The sequence below is a fragment of the Syngnathus typhle genome, linkage group LG17 (assembly GCF_033458585.1).
Source record: "Syngnathus typhle isolate RoL2023-S1 ecotype Sweden linkage group LG17, RoL_Styp_1.0, whole genome shotgun sequence".
Lineage (NCBI taxonomy): Eukaryota > Metazoa > Chordata > Actinopteri > Syngnathiformes > Syngnathidae > Syngnathus > Syngnathus typhle.
In genome coordinates this window covers 3,608,183-3,631,059 of record NC_083754.1, presented here as the reverse complement: position 1 = coordinate 3,631,059, position 22,877 = coordinate 3,608,183, and the positions used below count along the sequence as shown (strand labels likewise).

General features: G+C 42.3%; 4 protein-coding genes across 5 annotated transcripts; 3 read left to right on the top strand and 1 right to left on the bottom strand.

Annotated features, from left to right (window-relative positions):
* The first annotated feature begins 171 nt into the window (after positions 1-171).
* On the top strand, positions 172-4,703 carry tefb (TEF transcription factor, PAR bZIP family member b). Of its 2 annotated transcripts, none has more exons than XM_061302894.1 (4): positions 172-399; positions 2,553-3,104; positions 3,277-3,488; positions 3,712-4,703. In XM_061302894.1, exons 1-4 carry the CDS (start codon positions 297-299, stop codon positions 3,925-3,927), a joined length of 1,083 nt encoding a protein of 360 aa, XP_061158878.1. In that variant the 5' UTR covers positions 172-296; the 3' UTR covers positions 3,928-4,703. The 2 variants fall into 2 exon arrangements, with proteins under 2 accessions (XP_061158878.1, XP_061158877.1); XM_061302893.1 differs by lacking the exon at positions 172-399 and adding an exon at positions 1,883-2,186.
* A 2,836-nt stretch (positions 4,704-7,539) lies between these two features.
* On the bottom strand, positions 7,540-13,735 carry LOC133170171 (protein Tob2). Its single transcript, XM_061302889.1, has 2 exons — positions 13,341-13,735; positions 7,540-11,400 (listed from the first exon to the last, which is right to left on the bottom strand). The coding sequence occupies exon 2, from the start codon at positions 11,213-11,215 to the stop codon at positions 10,022-10,024; it is 1,194 nt and encodes a 397-aa protein (XP_061158873.1). The 5' UTR covers positions 11,216-11,400; positions 13,341-13,735; the 3' UTR covers positions 7,540-10,021.
* An 819-nt stretch (positions 13,736-14,554) lies between these two features.
* On the top strand, positions 14,555-20,656 carry LOC133170150 (aconitate hydratase, mitochondrial-like). The gene is made up of 18 exons (XM_061302856.1): positions 14,555-14,605; positions 15,324-15,466; positions 15,537-15,795; positions 15,870-15,962; positions 16,078-16,236; positions 16,309-16,459; positions 16,524-16,628; positions 16,704-16,795; positions 16,907-17,012; positions 17,307-17,464; positions 17,556-17,629; positions 17,759-17,870; positions 18,018-18,200; positions 18,317-18,412; positions 18,504-18,695; positions 18,812-18,944; positions 19,067-19,188; positions 19,292-20,656. Exons 1-18 carry the CDS (start codon positions 14,570-14,572, stop codon positions 19,421-19,423), a joined length of 2,346 nt encoding a protein of 781 aa, XP_061158840.1. The 5' UTR covers positions 14,555-14,569; the 3' UTR covers positions 19,424-20,656.
* A 264-nt stretch (positions 20,657-20,920) lies between these two features.
* polr3h (polymerase (RNA) III (DNA directed) polypeptide H) lies at positions 20,921-22,669 on the top strand. Its single transcript, XM_061302924.1, has 6 exons — positions 20,921-21,196; positions 21,272-21,368; positions 21,498-21,584; positions 21,675-21,738; positions 21,836-22,064; positions 22,205-22,669. The coding sequence occupies exons 1-6, from the start codon at positions 21,086-21,088 to the stop codon at positions 22,253-22,255; spliced, it is 639 nt and encodes a 212-aa protein (XP_061158908.1). The 5' UTR covers positions 20,921-21,085; the 3' UTR covers positions 22,256-22,669.
* Positions 22,670-22,877: the final 208 nt, after the last annotated feature.

Here is a 22,877-nt window from a genome sequence, read left to right as displayed (position 1 = left end):
AGCGGTGCGTGTTGCAAATGTGCCCGAGTGTGAAACATGTGCTGAAGCAGTGTTGTTGTTCTCGTTTTGCCCCACCCCCTTGCTTCATGATTGGCTAAAAATTCAGACTGGCGGGTATTTCCCTCAATTGTTTCGCGCCATCCGCAAAAAAGGGCGGGATTATTCCGAAGCAAGTTGTTTGGGCACATGCAGGCGTCCCCGTGATGTGAGTGACTTGAGCTGCTTGAAAGTTATTCCAAAGTCTTGTTCGAGAGCACCGACCAAGAGACTCGCCGTTTTTCTCGTCATCCTTCAAGATGTCAACCTTAAATCACATCCTTGGAGAAAGGGGGGAAGTTCCTGATCTCATCAGATCCTTGGCTGACTATCCCTTCTCTTTCCCAGATTTTGATGATGTTGGTAAGAATATTTGACTCATTTTTCATCACGTCTTCTTCAACGTAGTTTGTTGTACCTGATATTTGGCTGCATTCGGAGCTTGGCCCAAAAAAGAATTGCTTTGTGCGTATGTCATATGGTCAATGAACTCATGCGATTGTGTTGATAACTTCGGCCTCGAAATATTCCAAATTACTATATGTGGATTTTAAGGGTGTTTTGTGCATGCTACCACCATATTGTCCATTTCTAGTCAGTCTTGGTTTCATGACTACAGTCTTTTCAAACAGTCAGGCTGGTCCCCCTGGGGATGCGCGGTGGGATGCCGGCGAGGGGGCGTGTGACCCCCAAGGAACGTGTTAATTAGGATAGAATTCCAATTTTATAGACAAATTATACTATTTATAGTAACTGAGGAGAGTTGGAGTGGCGTCAAGCATTTTCCTCTTCCTGGAAATGATTTGAAACGGTTTGAAACTGTTTGAAAACGAGATTATTGAGATTAGCTTTACTAATAAATAATAATCATGCTGATTAAAATGTTTTCTTTGAAGTGGAAAATCAGAATACGCTGTAGTTCATGGATTTAAAAAAAATATTTGTAATATATTAGTTCGTTATAAGAATGCCCACTAGAGGGCAGTATTGACAGCGCAATTACCTTGTTTTCACATTACCCACAATTAAATTTTATGTACCTAATAAAAAATCATTAGCCATAATAATAAAATGTTTAAAAAAATATAGTGGTCACCAAAACGTGATATAGTGAAACGCTGAGCTGTTAAATAAATAAAAAATCGATTTAAAATAAAAAACTCGGTCACCCGAATCATAGGCGTCATAACCGCGCAGTACAAAACCTTTACTTGTGGACCTATACGTATTATAGTAAAAATGGGTTAGTCTATTATATTGATCATTTTTATTCATTTATTTCAATTTTGTAAATAAATTCCACTTAAAAAAAAAAAAAAATGCGTATCTTCCACTGACACGAACGTCAGTTTGCCGCACGTGTGGAGCAGCACGCGGGGAACAGCACGCGGCCACGCCCCCTCCACAGTGTACTCGCACGTTCGCGGGCGAGGGCGGGGGCACGTGTTTTGCCACGAGTGTTCTCGCGACTCGTTTGCAGGCGAGTCTGCAACCCACGAACGGTGCTTTTCAACCTTTTTATGTCTGGTTAGCAACATTGTGCAAATGAGAAGTTGTCATATAGCCGCGGGTTGGTTTTGTGGCCATATTGCAAAAATATCCGACGTGTTATTTCAGCGTTGTGACGATTTGCGTTTGATATGAATAACTTACTGTTTTTTTTTCAAACACATTTGCGGTTGAAGTCGTGTTTAAAAGAAACGAAATTTGTCTCTATAAATAAAAAAAAACTAAAATGAAAAAAAAGAACTGCGTGTCCCACATAGAGAGTACTATCACATGGTAAAATAAACGACCAATCAGCTTCTACTATGCCTCAAATGGGCGCGGCTTTCGCCTCATGAATATCCAACACGCGCTCTGCATGGGTACGGACAACACAAAGGGGAGCAGTCTAGGTTCCGCACATCGGTGTTCTTTTGTCGACGGGTGGATTTAAACGTCGCAGAATTTGGACGGTGATCCAGTGTCCTTTTAATATCTAATTTTTCAAATACGGTGGCGAACAATGCGCGGTAAAGCAGAGGTGGATGTCGCGCTTCAGCCCGACTCAACCGTCGGTCCAGAAGCTAAGCAGAAGTCTTTCCCGTTTGTTATAAAGAAGATTATGGACATCCCTCCTCCAAACATTCTGGAGGAAGGCGACGATGGTAAGACCGCAGTATCAAAATGTGTTGGGGAATGTGGATTGGTCGTTCGGTGCTACTCGAAAATCGAAAAGAACACAAAGTTCCAAGTGCAGTATTCTGCGTTCCCACACTGTTATTGCGCCCTAAACGCAACCCGATTATGGTGGCTCGCATGTTGCTCATTTCTTGTTCTGAATTTTAATTTTGGTGCATGTGTAGACCGTACAAGATCCTGTCATTGTATTGTATTATTTACTGAACCCCCCCACCCCACCCACTTGTCACTGTCATTGACACCCTTTATCCCCATCACAATTAGGAAGTGTGCTCATCCACGCCCTATTTGACGATGAAATGAACTTCTGTTTCCTCTTGTGTTCAATTCAGAGCTGGAGAAGGAGAAACTGAGCTCAGCTGACAATGTGCAGGGAGGCGGGGTTGCTGCAGCCAGCGTTGGTGGGGCTTCAAGGGGAAGCAGTGGGGGCAGCGCCGGAGGCGTGTCAGCCTCCTTGACCCCAGCCATTTGGGAGAAGACCATTCCTTACGATGGAGAGACCTTTCATCTGGAGTACATGGACCTGGATGAGTTCCTATTGGAGAACGGGATCCCTGCAAGTCTGGAGGATGAGGAGCTGCAGAAAACGCTGACTCCGGCTGAAGGCAAAGGCAAAAGCGCCCTCAAGGTTACGGGGGCTCCCAGCGCCACGACAATGTCTGCATCCACGTCTCCTCCGCCTGCTCCCGACACCACGACGGTCGCCTCAGAGCCGGAGGAAGCGCTAACTGTCACCACGCTACTGCCCGCCAAATTGGAAGAGGATGATGAGGAGGAGGATGATGATGATGACGAAGATGAGGATCAGGATCAGGAAGAGGAATCTTTGCCTCTGGAAGCAAAAGAAGAGGAAAAAGCTGTGGAAGTCAGCAAAAAGAATCCTGGTAAGAAACTAGCATTCATATAGTCCAAGTGTGTCATTTTTTTTTCCACAATTTTCAGAGTTCTGGTTTCCCTCAGACGGACATTATATATAATTTGAAACCTATCGTTATATTCCAATCGACCAGCTAGTACAGGCAAAGTATTTCAATGATCTTCTCTGATCTATGACAGGGAGTGGACAGCGTAACACGCCGTCTCCCGTCAACCCGGACGACATCGAGGTGGATGTCAACTTTCAGCCCGATCCGACCGACCTGGTCCTTTCCAGTGTACCGGGGGGAGAGCTGTTCAACCCACGCAAACACAAGTTCTCTGACGAGGAGCTCAAGCCGCAGCCCATGATCAAGAAAGCCAAGAAAGTGTTTGTTCCCAACGAACAGAAGGTATGCTGACTCACTCGCGAGCATGTTTGGTCCAAAATCGAGCTCTATAATACTGAAATGAATTGCATTCCAATCGACATGTAGTCGATTAATAATTAAATAATTGAATTATTTATTATTCTAATCGCGATTAAAAAAAAAAAAAAAAAATTTTTTCAGCCCTTTGCTAAATGGATTAAATGTGAGCCAGAAAATATAACTCTTCATTCTTATTTTTGCTCAGGATGACAAATATTGGTCCAGGAGGAAGAAGAACAACCTGGCCGCCAAACGATCCCGCGATGCCCGGCGCCTCAAAGAGAACCAGATTACGGTGCGTGCCTCCTTCCTGGAGCGGGAAAACGCAGCCCTTCGACAGCAAGTGGCCGAAATGCGGAAAGACTGCGGTCGCTGCAAGAACATAGTTGCCCGCTATGAGGCCAAGTATGGTCTGCTGTAAAGACCTGGTAAAAAATATATATATATCGAATCATCAATCCGACAAAAGCAGAACTTCCTAACCCGCAGAATTCAACACAGACACAAACACACAAGGGAAATCCAAATTTGCACTCTTGCTGACCTCCGGTCACTGTGTCGAGCTCCAGTCGCGGGTCCGATCCTGGCGCCGGAGTGTCTGATGCACACTTGGGGGGGCTAGACTGGCAGCGGTGGTCATGGGAAGGAAGGTCTGTGGAGAGCGCCTGGCTCCTTCACCCAGAGGAAGGCGGCAACACTCCCATAGAGAGAGACACACAGAAAATACGGTTGGTCTCGAGATGCTTTCGAGGAAGTCAGGAAATATGAAAATGGCAAGCAGATGATACAGAGTCAAAAAAATATCGATATTTTTTTTTTCCTTAAATCACTGCATAGTACTTCCTTTAGCGGACCAAAGCATGAGTGCCATCAGTTGTGAATTTACAACGGCGCCCCCTCGCCTTTCCTTGTGTCGCACGTAGATTTTTGTCTCTTTATTCCTTCCTAGATGCTAAGACAGAAAAAGAATAGAGTCCAAATCAGGATCTGGAAGGAAAGAAAGCGGATAACCTCAGGTGGTGGAGGAATGGCCGCGGAGAATCTGTTTAGTTCTTTTGTCAAGTAACATACACACACAACATGTATAGTCTTCTCCAATGTGTAATCCCTTGTTGCACTTTTTCTAAGAAGGCCCTTGTGGTTGAAGGTACCTTATAATCACTGTGGGAGAGACGGTAGCTTAATTTTAAAGAAAAAAAAAAAAAAAAAAAAGAAAAGAAAATGCATGACGTCCCCGTAGTCATTTCAAATCCCGAGGCTCAAAAGGTTTGATTAAAAATCTGACCTTTACACAAATAAAGTGTTGGGTTTTTTTTAGTATCGGTTTAAAGGTATCAGTGGCCCTCCCTTTTGTGGAGGGGTATGTACGCAAGGATGTTTATTTTACTACACTCTGCAGGTAGAGGGCGCTAGTAGCCCTCAACTGCATTTAGGTAGTGTGGTGATGGCGAGGGGTTCTTAAAAAAAAATGAATTGCGACTTCCCGACAGGCTCTTAAACTCTGTAAATAAAATAAAAAAAAAAAATAGCCTGGAGGTCTTTGTATCCTAAAACAGGGATTTTGACTGGTGTCTTTATAATCCAATGCTATTCCTTATATTTGCCAAATAGTCAATGAGTGCTGTATTTATTCTAATGGTAATAATGCATCCGTTGATTGTGATGTCAAATTCTTTATATCTCTTTGAGGGAAAATCAAACCAATGGCTAAGCAGGGACTCCAATGGGTTAACTGTGTTTGTTTTTAAAAACAAATTTATATCATGGGATTCTCGATCTCAATTCAAGATATAAATACAGTATGTGCAGGGTTCTGTACCTCATCGACCGCTTCACGGTTTTGAAATGGTTGAAGTAGGGAGTACACGGTAAATGCAGCATGTAGGTCTATTTGGCAAAATGTCCATTTTTTTATGGCTTGCTAGACTGGCTGCCTGTTTTAATTAGTAAGTACCTCACAGACTGTTACAAGACTCGGGCGTGTGTTCTTTTTTATTTTTGGTAATAGGTCGGCTTGTGCGCCAATAAATGTGGCAATAATACCCTGTTATATATTGCTTGTTTGATTTCCGTGATGTGTAAAATTACCATGATGTTATTTGGAAAAGGAACCCCCCCCCCCCCCAAAAGTCTTTTTGTGCTTCCACTTTGATCCTTTGTATTCTAGGATCGTAAATGCATGAAACCCAGTGTAATTTGTCTTCTATCAACGTCTTGACGATTTTACACCAAGTGTACTTATGTCGGTAAACCTTCACTAAAGAGCAGACGTGCTTCATGATGGGCATATTAATGCAGAGCATCTGGAGTCTGATGTTATGACCCGCATAATAATGCCAACCATCCGAGTATGGTTCGCTTGAGTTTCCTATTGGGGCAAAACATCAGCTAAAAAAAAAAAAAAAAGGCATCTTTTGATCACTGTGTGGATTATTTCCTATGAACTGCAAATTAATCTATATGTAGATTTATTTACCGGATCAGTTGGTGCTTACGTGTTTTCTTGATCGTTTCAATTTCAAAAGGGATGTAGAAAGAGATTTTTTTTTTCTAATTTCAATCTTAATTTCCATTGACATTCAATAAAAATATGCACTGTATTGTACTGTATTTATTATTAAATTCAAAGTGTCCGGTTTAATTTTGACCAAAATAATCTATTAGATTCATTAATGGTGTTGCTCAGTGTGTATTGTAGCAGTTTTATGCGAAGTAAGAAATTGAAAATATACAGAAGATAACAGATATATGCTCAAATATTTTCCAGATTCTATTCTATTCATCTGCTCCAATAATGCTAAAAAAGAGAGAGAGCAAATTGCATGTGTGGTCGAATAATGCTGCACTGGCACCATTTAGTATAAATTAAATCCGTGCAAGCTCTCGTTTTATTTGTGTCTACTGTATTTTTATTTGCTGCACAACACAAAGTAAAACATTGTTTTACATGCATGCATGCATACAATATATGCTCCCTGGTGTAAAACATATTTCCAAGCACAAATGATATGAAAAGTTTTCTTTGTTGGTAACAGTAATGTATATTTGAAAGTAAAAAACGCCCTGTTTTACTTCTTGCCATCATTTATCAGCTATTTGAAGCAGCTACAATTATAATATAAAAAAATATCTAATAATATCAGGATTTTCTTTGGGGTGTTTTGCAAAACTTTCTATTAAAAAAAAAAAATTCTGTTGGGTGTTTTTGTATTGTCCTAATCATGTATGGATACATAATTCTGTATCGTGCATCATGCATTCAGAAAAAAACAAATAAATCAACATTATAAAGACAAATTGGCTCAGTTTGACCTTGACTTGTCATCATCAGACAGCACCAGGCTGCTTGTGTGTTGTCACACCGTGATCTCACGTTTATTACCATCCGCACGTGAACACACACGCACGGTGTTTTTGTTTGGATGCTGCACGCCTTTTCCCTCCCTCCCTTCTGCTCATCACTATTCCAGAAGAGTAGGAGCTATTGCGTAATGATCACATCCACGCACAGGGGAGCAGTGTTGCGTAACAGCAACAGCCCTCAAAGAGAATGAAAGGAAAGATGCAAAGGAGGAGCTGGCTACTAAAGAGGGCGAGGCTTAAGGACGGAAAAGGAAATGCTGAGGTGGAGCAAAAAGATGGATGAAGGAAGACAAGAGGGAGATGTTGAGGAGAGTCAAGGATGAGGCCAGTCACGCATGATGAATGTCTCAACACGTTACTATAGAAAGGGCGAGGCAACATTACAGCTGGTTGACGCCCCCCCTCGACCCCCCCCCCTCCCAACACGCGTACAAACGATGATGAAATCTGCAGCAATATCTACTGGGATGTCTCCTGCTGTGAGGTGGGTGGTGCGCAATCTGGTTCCTCGCCATCGGAGAATTTCATCTTTGCTTTGAATTATTGATCAAACATCACTGAAGTTTGTTTACTGCAATACTTGGATGCGTCACTCGAGTATTTTGGTGCTAGGAAAGACGAGTGGGGGGGGGGCTTCATTTGTTATTTCAAAACAATACCAATGAGACGGTTATTTTCCATGCTTACTGGTCTTTTTATTACAAACTTAAAAAAGAAATCTGATACAATAAGAAACTGTAGTAGTAATGCCCCATTCCAAGAAAACAGGTCATTGCATTTCATTCGTGAAAGATTTGTTAAACATCTACAAGGTCGGATACAAAATAGGAGAGGGGGGGGGGGGGAAGAAAAATCATAAAAATACAGCCAGAAAAAGAAAAAAACTATACATCTTTTCAATTATATACTTTAATGTTAAATGTCACATAGAAAATAAACTCTTCTAACAATGAAATATTACAAAGTGCAAAATAAAACACATTATAAGCAAAGAACATCAGAATACAAAATTCTTATTTCACTTCAACCCCGATTGTAGCCTGCACTTAAAAGTTTGGGGTGCATGTCAAATAGCTCAATTCCTGCACACGCTTTGCAGTTGTTCTAAATTTTATACGCACACCCTATTTGGAGTTCTTTTAAGCGCCATAAAATATGCAGGAATCCAAGTTGGGCTTCTGCAGGCCATCTCAACCGGGGCTGACTAAGAGTACAACATTCATTTCCTTCATCCTTCCTATTCAGGGGAGATGAGAGGTAGAAACCCACATCAGGGTCTTTTCACTTGACAAGGGTGAGGAAGGGTCTAAGTAATGACTAACTGGGATATGGCTATATCATGGAGACCATAGGGTCACACAAAAGGGGAGAAGAATGTCAATTTTAATCACATGAATTTTAATCATTCACTACCAGCCCAGTTCAAATGGATATCTGACGTCTATATCCGTCAATGGTAGTTAAGGTGTTCAAAGTTTTCAGATTGGAGTTATGGTGGTGATATGAACCATCTTTTGTCAACATTCAGATCTTCAAACCCCCCGGCTTTAATACATTTACCCGTCTTTTGACTTTTGGTACAATCCACATTCGATATTGGACTCTGTACATAATTGTAATACCTGTATTTATTTAATTTATTTAATCAGTTTGCATATATCCAGGTTGATTTCTGCAAAAATAAATTCAGCATGTAAGAAACTAAACAAATCTGAACATAAGAATTTTATATTTACATTTTTCTTGGACTGTCACTTGATAGTTAATTTTGCAAAAAACAAAAATATACTATCGGGTCTTTTTTTTTTTTTTAATTACAGGAAGAAGAAAAAAATCCATATTTCCCTTCACATAATCCAAAAGGGTGGTGAAAGGGAAAAAAAACAGTTAAGGGTCCTTAGGTACAAAACACGAATACATATCTCGGTCAAGAAAAACATTAAATGGACATTTCCAATCAATTTTTGAAGTACTTGCATCTTTTTCGAATGACAGTGGAATGCTTTTTAAAAAAAAAAAAATGGATGAGAGTAGAGCTCCGCTTAATAAAGTGCTCAAATTGCCCATTTTGTCATAACAAACATTAGACTGGAAAAAGTGCCACCATCTTAAAATAGCAACAGATGCCAGCCATCAATTTCCAACATTCACGGATGTCCGCTTGACAACCTGGAGACAAAAAGCAGCCTCACCTTTTCCCTGCTCTCCCTCCGCACTGAAGCATTTCAAGGAGGGGCACAACAGTGTTAGCCTTTCGCTTCAATCCCATTTAAGCTCACCAGCAACGTGTTTTGGGTTTTAAAAAAAATGTCAACACACACCGGACGCCACCGAGACAAAGCGACCCTCTCGCTGGAGGAAAAACATGGCTACATCCCCAAAGTCACTCCGAGCCATTTATCAAAATATCTTCTTTTTTTTTACAGCTGGATAACAAACCCCCCCCCCCCCCCCTTCAAGCTTGTTCACCTTCACACACGGATGACAGTGAATGCGTGTGCAAATCTACATGTATGCTTGCACACGCACGACTGCAGGCATGTGCACGTGAGCGGCGTCCTTTTTAAGATGCGACGCTTCCTTTCCCTCACAGAGGTTTCGGCGACCTTCCCCGCTGCAATTTCCCCCCCGACAGATGAATTACATCATCCTTCTATTATGCTCGTTCCATCGCCAAAACATTCCACGGACGTGTTCTCTCGCTGATGATAAAGCCGTTTCTGTATTTACTGCTGTGATGTCAGCGTGCAAAGGCGGCCGTCACGTGATATTTTTTTTTTCCAGATCACAACACATGCGAGCACCTCACCTTCTTCCTCCCCCCCGAATTGTCAGCACTGAACAGATTGCGGAGCAAAGTGCAATACTTGGCTAGATCCTTTTTTTTTTTTTCTCCACAGTGTGACGTGCAAACTGGAGCTTTACAGTAGTAGTTCATGTCCAGTAGGAATAACAATGGGAATGATGAATTCGAAGCAGACCATGTGATGACCACCAAAAAAAATTACCATGAGATAATGAGTACCTTGAAATCTCTGTAGGAAAGCTACGTGATTAAATCTGTAGGAAAACTAAGTGTTAGCTTGCATTAGTATTAGGTGTTAGAAAAAAAGAAAAAAATATACCTGGGCCAGTTCTTGCCAAAGAAAGACTTAGTTGGCCAACACGACAGGCTGGAAGGACTGGCTTGGATATTGCAGGTTGTAGCTCCCTAAACCCTCAACAAATTGAGGTTTCTCCATGTAGGAGATCTCGCCGTTGGTGCCCAAGATGCCCACGCTCTGAGATGGGGGAGGGCTGGAGAAAGGGTCAAAGGTCGGGTGGGTGCCCATGCTGTGGGGGGGTTGGAATCGGCTAGCTTGCATGGGCTGGGGGTCCGCGTCGAAGTAAAGGGGGCTCTGGGATCCCGGGTAGACAAACTCTTTGGCGTTGGGGGACAGCTGACTGGGGATGGGAGCCACAAGCGAGTGCATGGAGAGCGAGAGCGACTTGTGCTTCAGCATCTCCGGAGCCAGCATGGCGGTGGGCGAGTGGGAGAGCATCCTCTGGACAGGCGGGACCCCGACGACGACGTTGGAGGCGCCCGCCGACCCGGCCACGCTGCACTTTTTCATTTTGGTGGAGCCGAATTTCGTGGCGGCGAAAGCGGCGGTGGTGAAGGTGATCGGTTGAGGGCGGGCGGCGGGGAGCGAGGGGGCGGCTTGCTGAGCGGCGAGGTAGGGGGGAGGGGTGGACGTGTTGGACGAGTGGCCGGCCGGGTCGGCGGGCGAGCTGCAGGTGGGGTAGTTGAAGAGGGCGGGGCCGGGATGGACAGACGGCGGCGTGGGAGAACTGGAGAGCGGCGCCATAAGGGAAGGAGATAATTGGCTTCCGATCGGAACAAACACCTGAGCGTCTGGATTGAAGCCCAAACTCTTGGCTTCATCCAACTCAGAGTCTCCTTTGACTTCTCTCATGACCCCTTCGGGTCGCTCGCCATCGCAGCTGAGGCCCGGTGGGTCCTCCAGGTACAACACTTTAACCGTCCCCTTCTCCCCAATCTGGTAGGACACCTCGTAGGGGTCGATCCACACGCTGAGCTCGGCGGGGACGTTTGCTCGCACCTCCTCCGTATCCAAGCCGCTTCTCTTGGCGGCCAGCTCCACAACCGGGTCTCTCGGGGCTCCCAGGTGCAAACAGCGGAACGCAGAACCCCGAAGAGGAGCCTCGGGATACCAGTGGCCCTCGAAGCGAGACACCAGGATACGCTCCAGCTCCTCTCCGAAGAGGTCGGCCCGACGCCGAGGTAGCTTATTGTACAAATAGGACACGATGAAGTTAAGGGCGACCTTCACCTCGAGATGCATGACTGTACTCTTAGCGTGTGAGATGAAGCGTTCTTTCTAACGGTGATGCAAAAGCCGAATGTCCTTGACTCTTCCTCTGTCTTACTGTACACTGTGTGACTTTAGAGTCACCATTTTGAAACGGCACCTCGGAGGCAGGGACAGCAGGTTGTTTGTCGACGTCTCAAGTGAAGGGAACTTCAGTGCTGCAGGGATGAAAAGGAGAACAAACGTTGGTACTTCACAAGGATCGGATCGAGGGAGATTTTGTCATTTGTAAATATTGCTGCTAATTCGTGTTGCCATTTTGTGCTATTTCGCAACCTATCATTCTTAATGGACCTTATTTACCTTCTTTATATTTATCATATCTTTTCAGAAGCTCTCCGATTTTAGATGATTCAGAACCACATCACATTAGTAAAGTAACAACATCTGTCGGAGTCAACGTACATAAATAGGAATTCACCGTTTTATAATTTGGATTTAGACGAGCACAGGATGTACTGATGGATGCGACAGATGCGATGTTGGCCTCATAAATCCTTCATAATCCGAATCTGATCCCATGGAGCTCCTCCTGCTTAATGCTCCAGCCCATTCATCCCTGCGCTAAGTCACTGTCATATTAAAAATGAAAAAGCAGCATCACAAGACGCCCGTTCGAGGAAGGATTGTAAAATGGCAGCTTGTCCATTATAGAACATCATTTCCCATCATGCAATGCACACAACCCTCTCCTCCCCTCCCTCCCTTCCTTCCATGGACAAAACAATCCTCTCACATCAACTTCCCTGACCAGATGGGAATTCTTTATCTTTGAAAGATGAATCTTGATTAAAAGACAATTCCAGATTTGCAACGGATAAAAGCCGCACATGGCGGATTGCGGCGTTTGAGGAGGTGAACAGGAGATTTACATTTTTAGTTCTACGTGGGGGGGGGGGGAAAAAGGTGACATTGAGAGGATAAGATGGGGGTTGGTTGGAGCGGGGCTATAAATAGGGACCTATTTTGTACTATGCATTGTTTTCAGTATGAATCAACTACCTAAATAAGATACATTAACAATAAGTCAAATCAGAAAAAATAGATTGGCACCAAATAAATCTCATAGATTGCCCCTTATTTATTTTCAGTTTATTTTTCACCAGTGATGCTTTTAAGATTTTTTTTTTTTTTTTTTTTTAACAGCACGATTACTGCAGGCTGAGCGAGCAATCAGGATGCACTGTATTGTTTACATGGAGCTTCAAACATGTGCTACTGAGCTGTGAAATCTCAGCTACGTGACTGCTGGTCTTCTCAGTGCCTAATGTGATTTCAAAGAGACAAACCACCATATTTTAAAAGGAGAGCCCGATATAATTAACACAATCCGATGAGATCAATGCAACATTCAGCCTTAAGAAAGGGTTAGTTCAAACTAACATTGTTTGAGAGGTATTGATTGAACATGTTTATTATTATGGGTGTAGTTTGCAGTGGTGTCCAACTGCACTGCATCATAAGGAGGGCCGTGATTAATTTTTTTTTTTTTTTAACTCATGTACTAAACAGAAGCACCCCTCAGTATAATGTTAGTGCAGAGCTGCAAAAAGAAAAACACTGACGCACTGACAGCCAATAAAAATAACCATTAATACCTTAAGTCTAAAGACGTCACATTTTAAAATGGCATTATATTGTAGAGCGTAAATTCCTGTTTGGACATTATTTCACATGATTGTTTACCGTTTTAAAGCCTCGAGCCAATTTAACTGAATCGGAGAGACTGGGATTGGAGAATCTAGCGTCATTGACATGCGACAGGACTGAGCGGAGCAAAAGCAAAATATCATAAGCAAATAATGAGACTAATTGTAATTGAGATGCGAACAGCCAGTTGATTAAATTTCATATCCATCAAGCAATGAAGATGAGAGTAAATAATTGTTTAACCCCGGCAGGCATGATTAATACACATGACAGTTGCAGCTTTAAGAGGCGAAGCTAACATAAACAGAGACATTGAGAAAATAAAAACCTGTCATTCTTGTAAAAGCATAAATTGTAGGCGGATCGGAGCCAAAGCATTTGGATGGAGCGACAAAATGACCAAGCATATATAGAGACAAATTCAAATGAACCTTTTGCTAGAACTTACCGGCCTTTCCTTGGCTTCGAATTTGAATGCAATCTTCGTGATCTTTTTGGGAGATCACAGCGTTGAGTCCATATTTCACCTTGCAACAGTTATTCGTTTTGCATCGCTTGCCAGACTGCAGTTGACAGTTGAATGGAGGGTCCGGGGAAACTTTACGCTCGGACAAGCCGACGTATTTATACAGTGACTCGCCTACACCCCCGTGACGACAGGAACTATTTTCTCTCGGATGTAATGGCCTCTTTTCTGTTCTTTTTAAATTCCTATTTTTTTAAGCGTTGTCTGCATCAATGATACATGCAGCGCTTGAATATTATATAATAATAATAATAGGTAAAAGAGGAAAATAGAAGAAATAAATCACGTTTTCACGATGTAGTATCATTTAACGATCTTTAAAACATGACTCAGTATAAAAATAAATTTAAAAAAGATGTCTTTTTATACTATAGTTCACAAAGTGAACCCAGCAAATAGCGCGGAGGGATATTTGTAGTTTCTCGGAGCGCTGAGCGTTTGCTAAAAATATAAGCGGTGATGGCAACAGAGTGTCTATTGGTTGAAAGAGGGGCGGGCCCACAAATTATTGGGCTGCCTTATCCATTCAAAACAGCAAACGCGACATTTCTTTTAAACAAGGGCTTGTGGGAAATGACGTTCTTTAGAAATAAATAATGATGTCGTCGTTGGAAGTGACAAGCTACACTTTGCTTTGAATATTTTACTCGAATGGGACAAGCTACCATGACATCTTGCTTTGTACGAAATGAATCATAAAACAAAAACATGTCTTTTATCCTCCATGTTCAATTGGAATGATTCACAAATTGTATTTTGCTTTCTAGGTCCTAGCATGCAAACTAAATCTAATTCCTTCAAAACATTTTTAAAAATGTGTTTGACTGCAAATTTACATTTGTGAATATTGAAATTTGCAAGAAACATTCTAAGGTTATTAAAATTGCTTTTCATATGAGATGTTATAATCAACAACAACAGACTGCCATTGTTTTTATGACAACATGAGTGGAAGCATAATTTAGCAATTTGGGATTCAGTAACATTATTATCAGGAGAATCCAACAGAATATTATACAATGTAAACCACAAAAAAATAGATAAATAAAAGATACATGTTTTGGCGTCATGGCTTGTCATTGTGAACGTAAATAACGGGGCTAAAGTTGAATGACGTCACAACAGTGCGACACTCATACGTACAAAACAAAATGGCGTCCTACTGTTTCACTGTCACTCGGTTGCGGGTAAAAACATTATTTTTTTGTCTTCTCACAGATATGAGCTGTCTTTCTAAATACGATATATATAGAAAAACAGATTGGTTGATGGATTGGAGTCCACTAATATTTGTTTACGGTTCATTTATAGCAAGTAAAATGCATATTAGAGTGCACATTATTGAATCGTTGCTAGGCAGGTCACAGTGTCCCTGGATGACTCGAAGGTGTGACGCATGTCATCGTGTTGCGGGTATACACAGCCTGCGGTTTGACGTGAACTAATATTAAACCACGTCATGTTATCCAAATGAGTAAAGTAAATTGTACATTCACCCGAAATCCGACTTTAGTTTTGCAAGGTGACAGCAAGGTTAAACAATCTATAGAGCTGCTGGTGCTGCAGCTTTTTGGGCCGTGTGTCACATAAGTCTATAGAAGTGACTAACGTCATTGTTTCACTTGTTTTACAAGCAAAATGGAAAAAAACGGGACAATGTTTAACACATTTATTTATTTTAGGTCTTGGTTGCACTCAAAAAGGTTCTGTGACTAAACTGTTAGATTTGAACCATGGGGCATCTTTTTATTAATCTACCCCTTAATTTCAGACAGTGCTCTCACTGTTTAATCATTTCATTGCCTTCCATTCTTTTATTGAGTTACTGTGTAATTGTCTATTCCTAAACTGTATAATAAAAGTCACGTCATATCCTGGAATCTTATTTTGTTCATCTTGGTGCAGCTGGCCCTTGGAAGCGGTGCAAGGCGATTGCATGTGTCTGCTGCCCTCAGCGCCGAGGCCAAAGTGGCAATGAGCCGCTTTGAGCCGGGTTCCAGCATTAACTATGAGCAGCTGCATCAGAACATCAACATTGTGAGAAAGAGGTCAGCTCCTTTCTAGCTCCATTTTTCTGCACCTATGATGCATTCGTAATCCGTCCACCCCTTCCATTAGACTCAACAGACCTCTGACGCTGTCTGAGAAGATTGTGTACGGTCATTTGGATGATCCGGCAGGGCAGGAGATTGAGCGCGGTCGCACTTACCTGCGCTTGCGTCCGGACCGTGTGGCTATGCAGGATGCTACAGCTCAAATGGCCATGCTCCAGTTCATCAGCAGTGGTCTTCCCAAGGTAGCGGTGCCGTCCACTATCCACTGTGATCATCTGATTGAGGCTCAGATCGGAGGGGCTCAGGACCTACAGAGGGCTAAGGTGGGGTAACCCAAACCCCAACGTCCAGCAAGTTTAACATTACCATTCTATAATACCTCACTATTCTGACACAGGATATAAACCAGGAAGTTTATAACTTCCTGGCAACTGCTGGTGCCAAATACGGAGTAGGCTTCTGGAAACCAGGTTCAGGAATCATTCATCAGGTACATGACATAGGTTTTCCTTGGCTCATTGAGCTCACAAAGCAAAAGCCCAAAGTGCTTTGGATACCACCAGGGAAAGGGAATGTAGAAATTAAATGTCTCTTGTTTTGTGCAGATCATTTTGGAGAACTATGCATATCCTGGGGTGATGCTGATCGGTACAGACTCACATACTCCCAATGGTGGTGGTCTGGGTTGTGTCTGCATCGGCGTCGGTGGAGCTGATGCTGTGGATGTCATGGCTGGAATCCCTTGGGAGCTCAAGTGCCCCAAAGTGAGTTCTTGCCATCATTTTGGACCCAATGTCTACTTTTATCGTCTCAACCTGGTCCTGTTTTGGTTGAAGGTGATTGGAGTGAAGCTAACGGGCTCCCTGTCAGGGTGGACATCTCCAAAGGATGTCATCTTGAAGGTGGCTGGCATACTGACTGTAAAGGGCGGCACTGGTGCCATTGTAGAGTATCATGGGCCAGGAGTTGACTCCATTTCTTGTACAGGTAAGATGTATGTTTACAGATTAGTGCTTTCTTGTAAGATTGAGGTGATCCTTTTACTTACCAGGTATGGCCACCATCTGCAACATGGGTGCTGAGATTGGCGCGACCACCTCGCTTTTCCCCTACAACCATCGCATGAAGACTTACCTTGAGAAAACTGGTCGTGCAGGTTCGCTATTTTGACAGCCTTGTGATGTTTCGTCAGTATTCAATCAGTCATGATTCTTCTGTGTCCCTTCCATAGAGATTGCCTCTCTGTCTGAAAAGTTCAAAGATGACTTGGTTCCAGATAACGGTTGCGAATACGACCAGACCGTCGAGATTAACCTGAGTGAGGTGCCGTATATTGTTAAAGTCTCTCAGATTTTACGATGTCACGTGACTGTTGCAAAAATACCTGTGTCATGATTGTCTTGTCTTTAATTCATTGTTTAACTCTCCTAACAGTTGAAGCCTCACATCAACGGGCCTTTCACCCCGGACTTGGCCCACCCTGTGTCTGACATCGGCGCCACTGCTCAGAAGAACGGCTGGCCCCTCGAGGTTAAAGTTGGTAAGCTTTTTTTTTTTTTTTTGGTAATGCTTTGTTTCGTGAAGTGGGATATTGCTTTCTTTTTTTGCCGCTGTTATTGACCTGCAATGATCACATTACTGCTGAATCAGGAAGCTCAGGGTTCTCCTTTCAACTCCTTTCACTAGCGTTGCAATGATGTATAGCTAATAGTTACATCATAAGCGTAAAAACAGTCAGTGTCATTTCGGTTCTGCCCCCACTGCATTCTGAATGAGTAACTTTTCTATTGGATCGGATGTGGACCTAATGTGGGCTGTGATTTTAAAACTACAGGTCTGATTGGTAGCTGCACAAACTCCAGCTATGAGGACATGGGCAGAGCCGCCTCGCTTGCCAAGCAGGCCTTGGATAAAGGGATGAAGTGCAAGGCTCAGTTCACAGTCACCCCTGGTTCTGAACAGATTCGGGCTACCATTGAGAGGGACGGATATGTGAGTCAGAACCTTACAAAAAGAAATGGGGTTTGTGTGAAGAAAAACCAGGAAGCGTTTACAAATTTCCAATTCATGTTCTTTCATCCAGGCCAAGATCTTGAGTGATGTTGGGGGGATTGTACTCGCCAATGCATGTGGACCTTGCATCGGTCAATGGGACAGGTACAAGCGATATACTGATGTAAATGAATCGAATATCTTTTTTTGGGATCGGTTTGATTCCAACAACCTGAAAGAACTACTGAATGTCAAATAGTCCTCGATGCTAACATGTATGTTTCCTGTCAACAGGCAGGATGTGAAAAAAGGCGAGAAGAACACTATTGTCACTTCCTACAACAGAAATTTCACTGGTCGAAATGATGCTAATCCCGCCACACATGCTTTTGTCACCTCCCCTGAGGTAAGCATTGCTGCAGGTAAATATATGGCGGAGTAGCTCGTATTAGCATGAGCAAATAAAACATTTAAGAACTTTTGGCACTAGTGCATCCTGATCACTTTTAATTGAAAAAATGCTTAGCATTAAAACTAGCTCTCTTCATTATAGATTGTCACCGCGATGGCTCTGGCCGGAACCCTTAACTTCAACCCAGAGACGGACTATTTGACCGCTCCTAACGGCGAGAAATTTAAGTTGGAGCCCCCGTGTGGTGACGAGCTCCCCTCCAGAGACTTTGACCCTGGCCAAGACACCTACCAGCATCCTCCGGCTGAAGGCGGCTCTGTTAAGGTCAGTTCATTAGCTTTGAGTATGTACATAAAGTAGTTGGCACATAATAATACAATTACCTAGTTTGTATTTTGAAAGAAAAGCTGGAAAACAATAAGGAAGGTCTCATTTTGTAGGTGGATGTAAACCCTTCCAGCAATCGCCTGCAGCTACTGGAGCCCTTTGATAAGTGGCATGGAGGAGACCTGGAAGACATGAAGGTCCTTATCAAGGTGAAATGAAAATCTTTTCTTCACCTCTTTCGAATTCATGAGCTGCTTCCACTTCCTTAATACGACTGTCTTCTCATCTGAATCTTTTTAGGTGAAGGGGAAGTGTACCACGGATCACATCAGCGCCGCCGGGCCCTGGCTAAAATTCCGCGGTCACCTCGACAACATCTCTAACAACATGCTCATTGGTGCCGTTAACACAGAGAACGACGCGGTCAACAAAGTCAAGAACTATCTCACCGGAGAGTATGACGGAGTACCGGATGTGGCTCGCCACTACAAGGTAAGTTTCCAATGTCGCCATTTCACGCCGTGAATTGAAATTCACTCTTTATATCTCAGGTTTTATTTGCTGTTTCAATTGAGTGTTTAACTTCAGTCTTTAACTGTGTAATCCAGGCCAATGGAGTCAACTGGGTGGTCGTTGGAGATGAAAACTACGGCGAAGGATCCAGCAGAGAACATGCTGCCCTGGAGCCTCGACACTTGGGGGGACGGGCTATCATCGTCAAAAGCTTTGCGAGGATCCACGGTAAGATTCCAGACGACTTAATCTGTCGTGAGAGTAAATGCCGAATTGATTCTTTTTCAAGGTCCTTCACTTGTATCTCCTTCTCTGCAAGTTTTATTGTTGTTGTTTTTTTTTTATGACAGAGACCAACCTGAAGAAGCAAGGTTTGCTGCCACTAACATTCGCCAACGCGAGCGACTATGACAAAATTCGCCCCGACGACCACATTTCGATCACCGGCCTGAAATCCTTTGCTCCCGGCAAGGTAAGCCACCCATCAAACAGCCATGTCATTCCTGTCAATATGTTTAGAATTGCGTTTGCCGCATATCCGCACGAGTCATTAATGATCTGTTTTCCTCCTCTAGCCGCTGACAGCGGTGATCAAACATGGCGACGGCAGCCAGGAGTCCATCTCCCTAAACCACACTTTCAATGAGACGCAAATCGAGTGGTTCAAAGCTGGTTCCGCTCTCAACAGGATGAAGACGCTCCAGTAATTGGTTGAGGATGAAAGGCGAGGCTTAGCGTGGCCACCGAAGGGCTTTAGTATGGGTGAAGAAGGGAAGAGGTGAAGGTAGATATGGTGTGAACACTTTATGATAACCACATCTGTGGTCCATTTTAGTAAGAGCACATTCACACAAACACAAAGTCGCTGGACAGATGAAAAGCGCACACAGCCACTGATTGGATTGCACAATACAGAGTCAAATAAAATGAGCACAGCTGACTTTAGTGTGAGAAGCTTAGCAAAATCATCTATTTCATGGCTGCACTCCATATTTGAGTCACGCACACAGTTTGCTTTAGTGCATGTGAACCTTGATTATTATTATTTTTTTGAACATCACAAATCATTATTATGATGTGGCCGTTTTTCCTATTTCCTATAAACATGCTGCTACTATTCTTAGCATTAACTCTTTATTCTTTTCCCCCCTGTGTTTATTTGTTCATTTTGCATGTCTGAAACATGACATATTGTCATTGATTTGTCATTGAAAGAATTTGGAAGTTGATCCTCCAGAAAGATTTGTTACACTAGCCAACACTCTAGCTACTCCAATATTTCCCAAATGCCTGTATACCATCTAGCCCTTAATAATGCATCTATGTTGTGTAATTATTTTGCACCTGATAGATCGTGACTTAATTCACTCATCATACATGAATTCTTCAACAATGTAATCATTAGCTATCCCATATTTACAGTGCAGAACCTGTGAGGTTATTTTTGTATTTGTCTTCTTCTTGTACTTTTGCAGAGATCATGTTTTTTTTAATACAATGATGAGAGCTCCATAAATGTGCTTAAATGTCACAGTTTGGTGTAAATGATGTGCTATCTTGCTGCACTATGTATAGAAGTGTGTACATAAATAACAGAATAAATATATATTAAGTGAAAGTTAGTTAATGTAGGCTACTAGTCTATTAAATATCTTGAGAATGTATTATTTCTCCTATTGTAAAGCAACTTGTCACAATATTGTTTATCAATGAACCTGTGCTCAAATGCCCATTGATCCTCTTGTTTTGGTCTGCTTAACAAAAATAATCAAATGACAACTTCCATACAATGTGATGCAATTTCAATATGATTGTTTTCCACAGCTCTTCATTTGATAATTGAGCCTGATCTAACTCGTGAAAAATGTGTGCCATCTCCATTGTATAATTATTTTATGTAGCCAATGCTAATAATTACTGTGATAAAATAATCAATTTAATTTGGCTGTTGGAGTCTTTGTTGTAAAACACATACAAAATTGCGGCAACTCCCAACTTAAATTCACCTGATTGTGCATGAAAGTATTTCAAAAATGGGTTTATTACGATTATTTTACGAAGTATTAGTGTTATTTTAAAATGTTTACATCTGTAAATGCTATAATAGACAAATATCAATACTAGTGTACATAAGGCTTAGAAAAAAAAAACATCTCTGTCCCTTTAAATCGCATTACGACAGGCCGTAACCCTTTTAACACTGTCGTAAAAAAAAGCCACACGGTACGGTAGCAGCATGTCGCCGATGCATCCAACGGCAACTTTACGTTTTAGACATGCTTTTATTAGATGTGTTTGATAGATGAGACGAAAACGTTCTTCCTGTACACCGCGTTATATTTTGAGTTGCATGTGCTCGAGCCTGCACCATGTTCGTGTTGGTGGAGATGATGGACACAGTCAGGATCCCTCCGTGGAACTTTCACAGACAGGTCAACGAGGCTGTGTCCGAGGAGTTGAATAAAAAGCTGGCTAACAAGGTGAGTCGTTAATATTTATCTGACATAATATAACGAGAGGCTCATCTGCTCTTTTTTTTTCTTTTTCAACTTTAGGTGGTCTACAATGTCGGCCTCTGCATCTGCTTGTATGATATCACCAAACTGGAAGATTCATACATATTGCCAGGGGATGGTGCATCACACACTAAAGGTATAATGGGATAGTCTAAAATAAATTACATTTCATTACGAAGACACCGTCACGCCTTGCAACATAAGATGTATAAAGGTACAAAAATTCCTCGAAACGATTTGACCTCCATTCCCTTTTTGCTGTCAGTTCATTTCAGGTATGTTGTTTTTCACCCCTTTCTGGACGAGATACTGGTCGGCAAAATCAAGTATTGCAGTCAGGAGGGCGTTCATGGTAATCTCACTTCTTCATTTGAAGTCCTCGTGTCCTGCTTCCATTATTGAATGCAAAATAGATCTTCTCACCTCCGTTTCCATTTCGCAGTGACCATGGGCTTCTTTGATGACATTCTCATCCCGCCAGAGTCTCTTCAGCAACCCACTAAATTGTATCCTCTCAAATATTGCATAAAATTGACTTTTGTGACATTTTCATATGAAGTGATTCTACTTTATAGCGTTGGCTTCCTTAGCTACAACCTCAAGCGACGAAGCCGAGCAAGTCTGGCTTTGGGAATATGAGACAGATGAAGGAGCGCACGACCTCTACATGGACAAGGGAGAGGAAATCCGTTTTCGAGTGGCCGATGAGATTTTTGTGGATACGTCACCGACGGGCCCGACGACTGATGACGCACCCGCCCAACCTGGCCAGCCGACGCCACCACCTCCACAAGAAACCAGCGAGAAGAAAGAGGCGCCATATACCATAATAGTAAGCTCTGCTACTGCTGCATGTATACAAACCACCAACATATTTAAATGCGCTTAATGTGGGTAATTAGTGTGTGTTAAACTATTTCGAATAGCATACCATGAGAAAAAAGACTGACCTACTCTCGTTTCTTGTCTTAGGGGACCATTTGTGAGCCAGGCCTGGGGCTGCTGTCATGGTGGAACAATTAGCAGGGAGAGGAAATTATTTGGACCATCATCACTGCTCTGCAAGACTTTTGGTTGGATCTAAACATGATTTTTGACTTTGACTGAGTCCTTCTGCTGCACTTGCATACTTGAAATATGGACATTGGTGAAAAGACTCACCTTAAAGACCATCATGGCATATATTTAATGCAGAATGATTCCTAAGTATCATCTTTTACTTATTTTATTTCACATTGGGAAGCACTTCCCTAATCAATGAAAAAAGTGGATTAATTCAATCAAGTCAAATAAGTATAATGATTTCTTCACCATAACTAAAAGGATGATGTAAAGATGATTTTTTTGCGATGAAAATGTCATCTGTGGGCTGTTTACTTTAAGATGTCAAAAAGAGGAACAACTCAAGTGGTGAATTAAACATCCTTTAATATTTTATTTCTATGATGTTTTATTAAATACACAGACATATCAACATAATATCAAATAATGTGAAGGGCTTGTCATCAGTGCGATTGTGATTTGTTACATTGTGTGGTGACAGGAGCCCACAAGGGATTAGAGACAAGCTTTTAAAGGACATAAATATATGTAATATGTTTCATGTGACCCCTGTGAGACCATTGGGTGGGTGGGTGGCAAAACT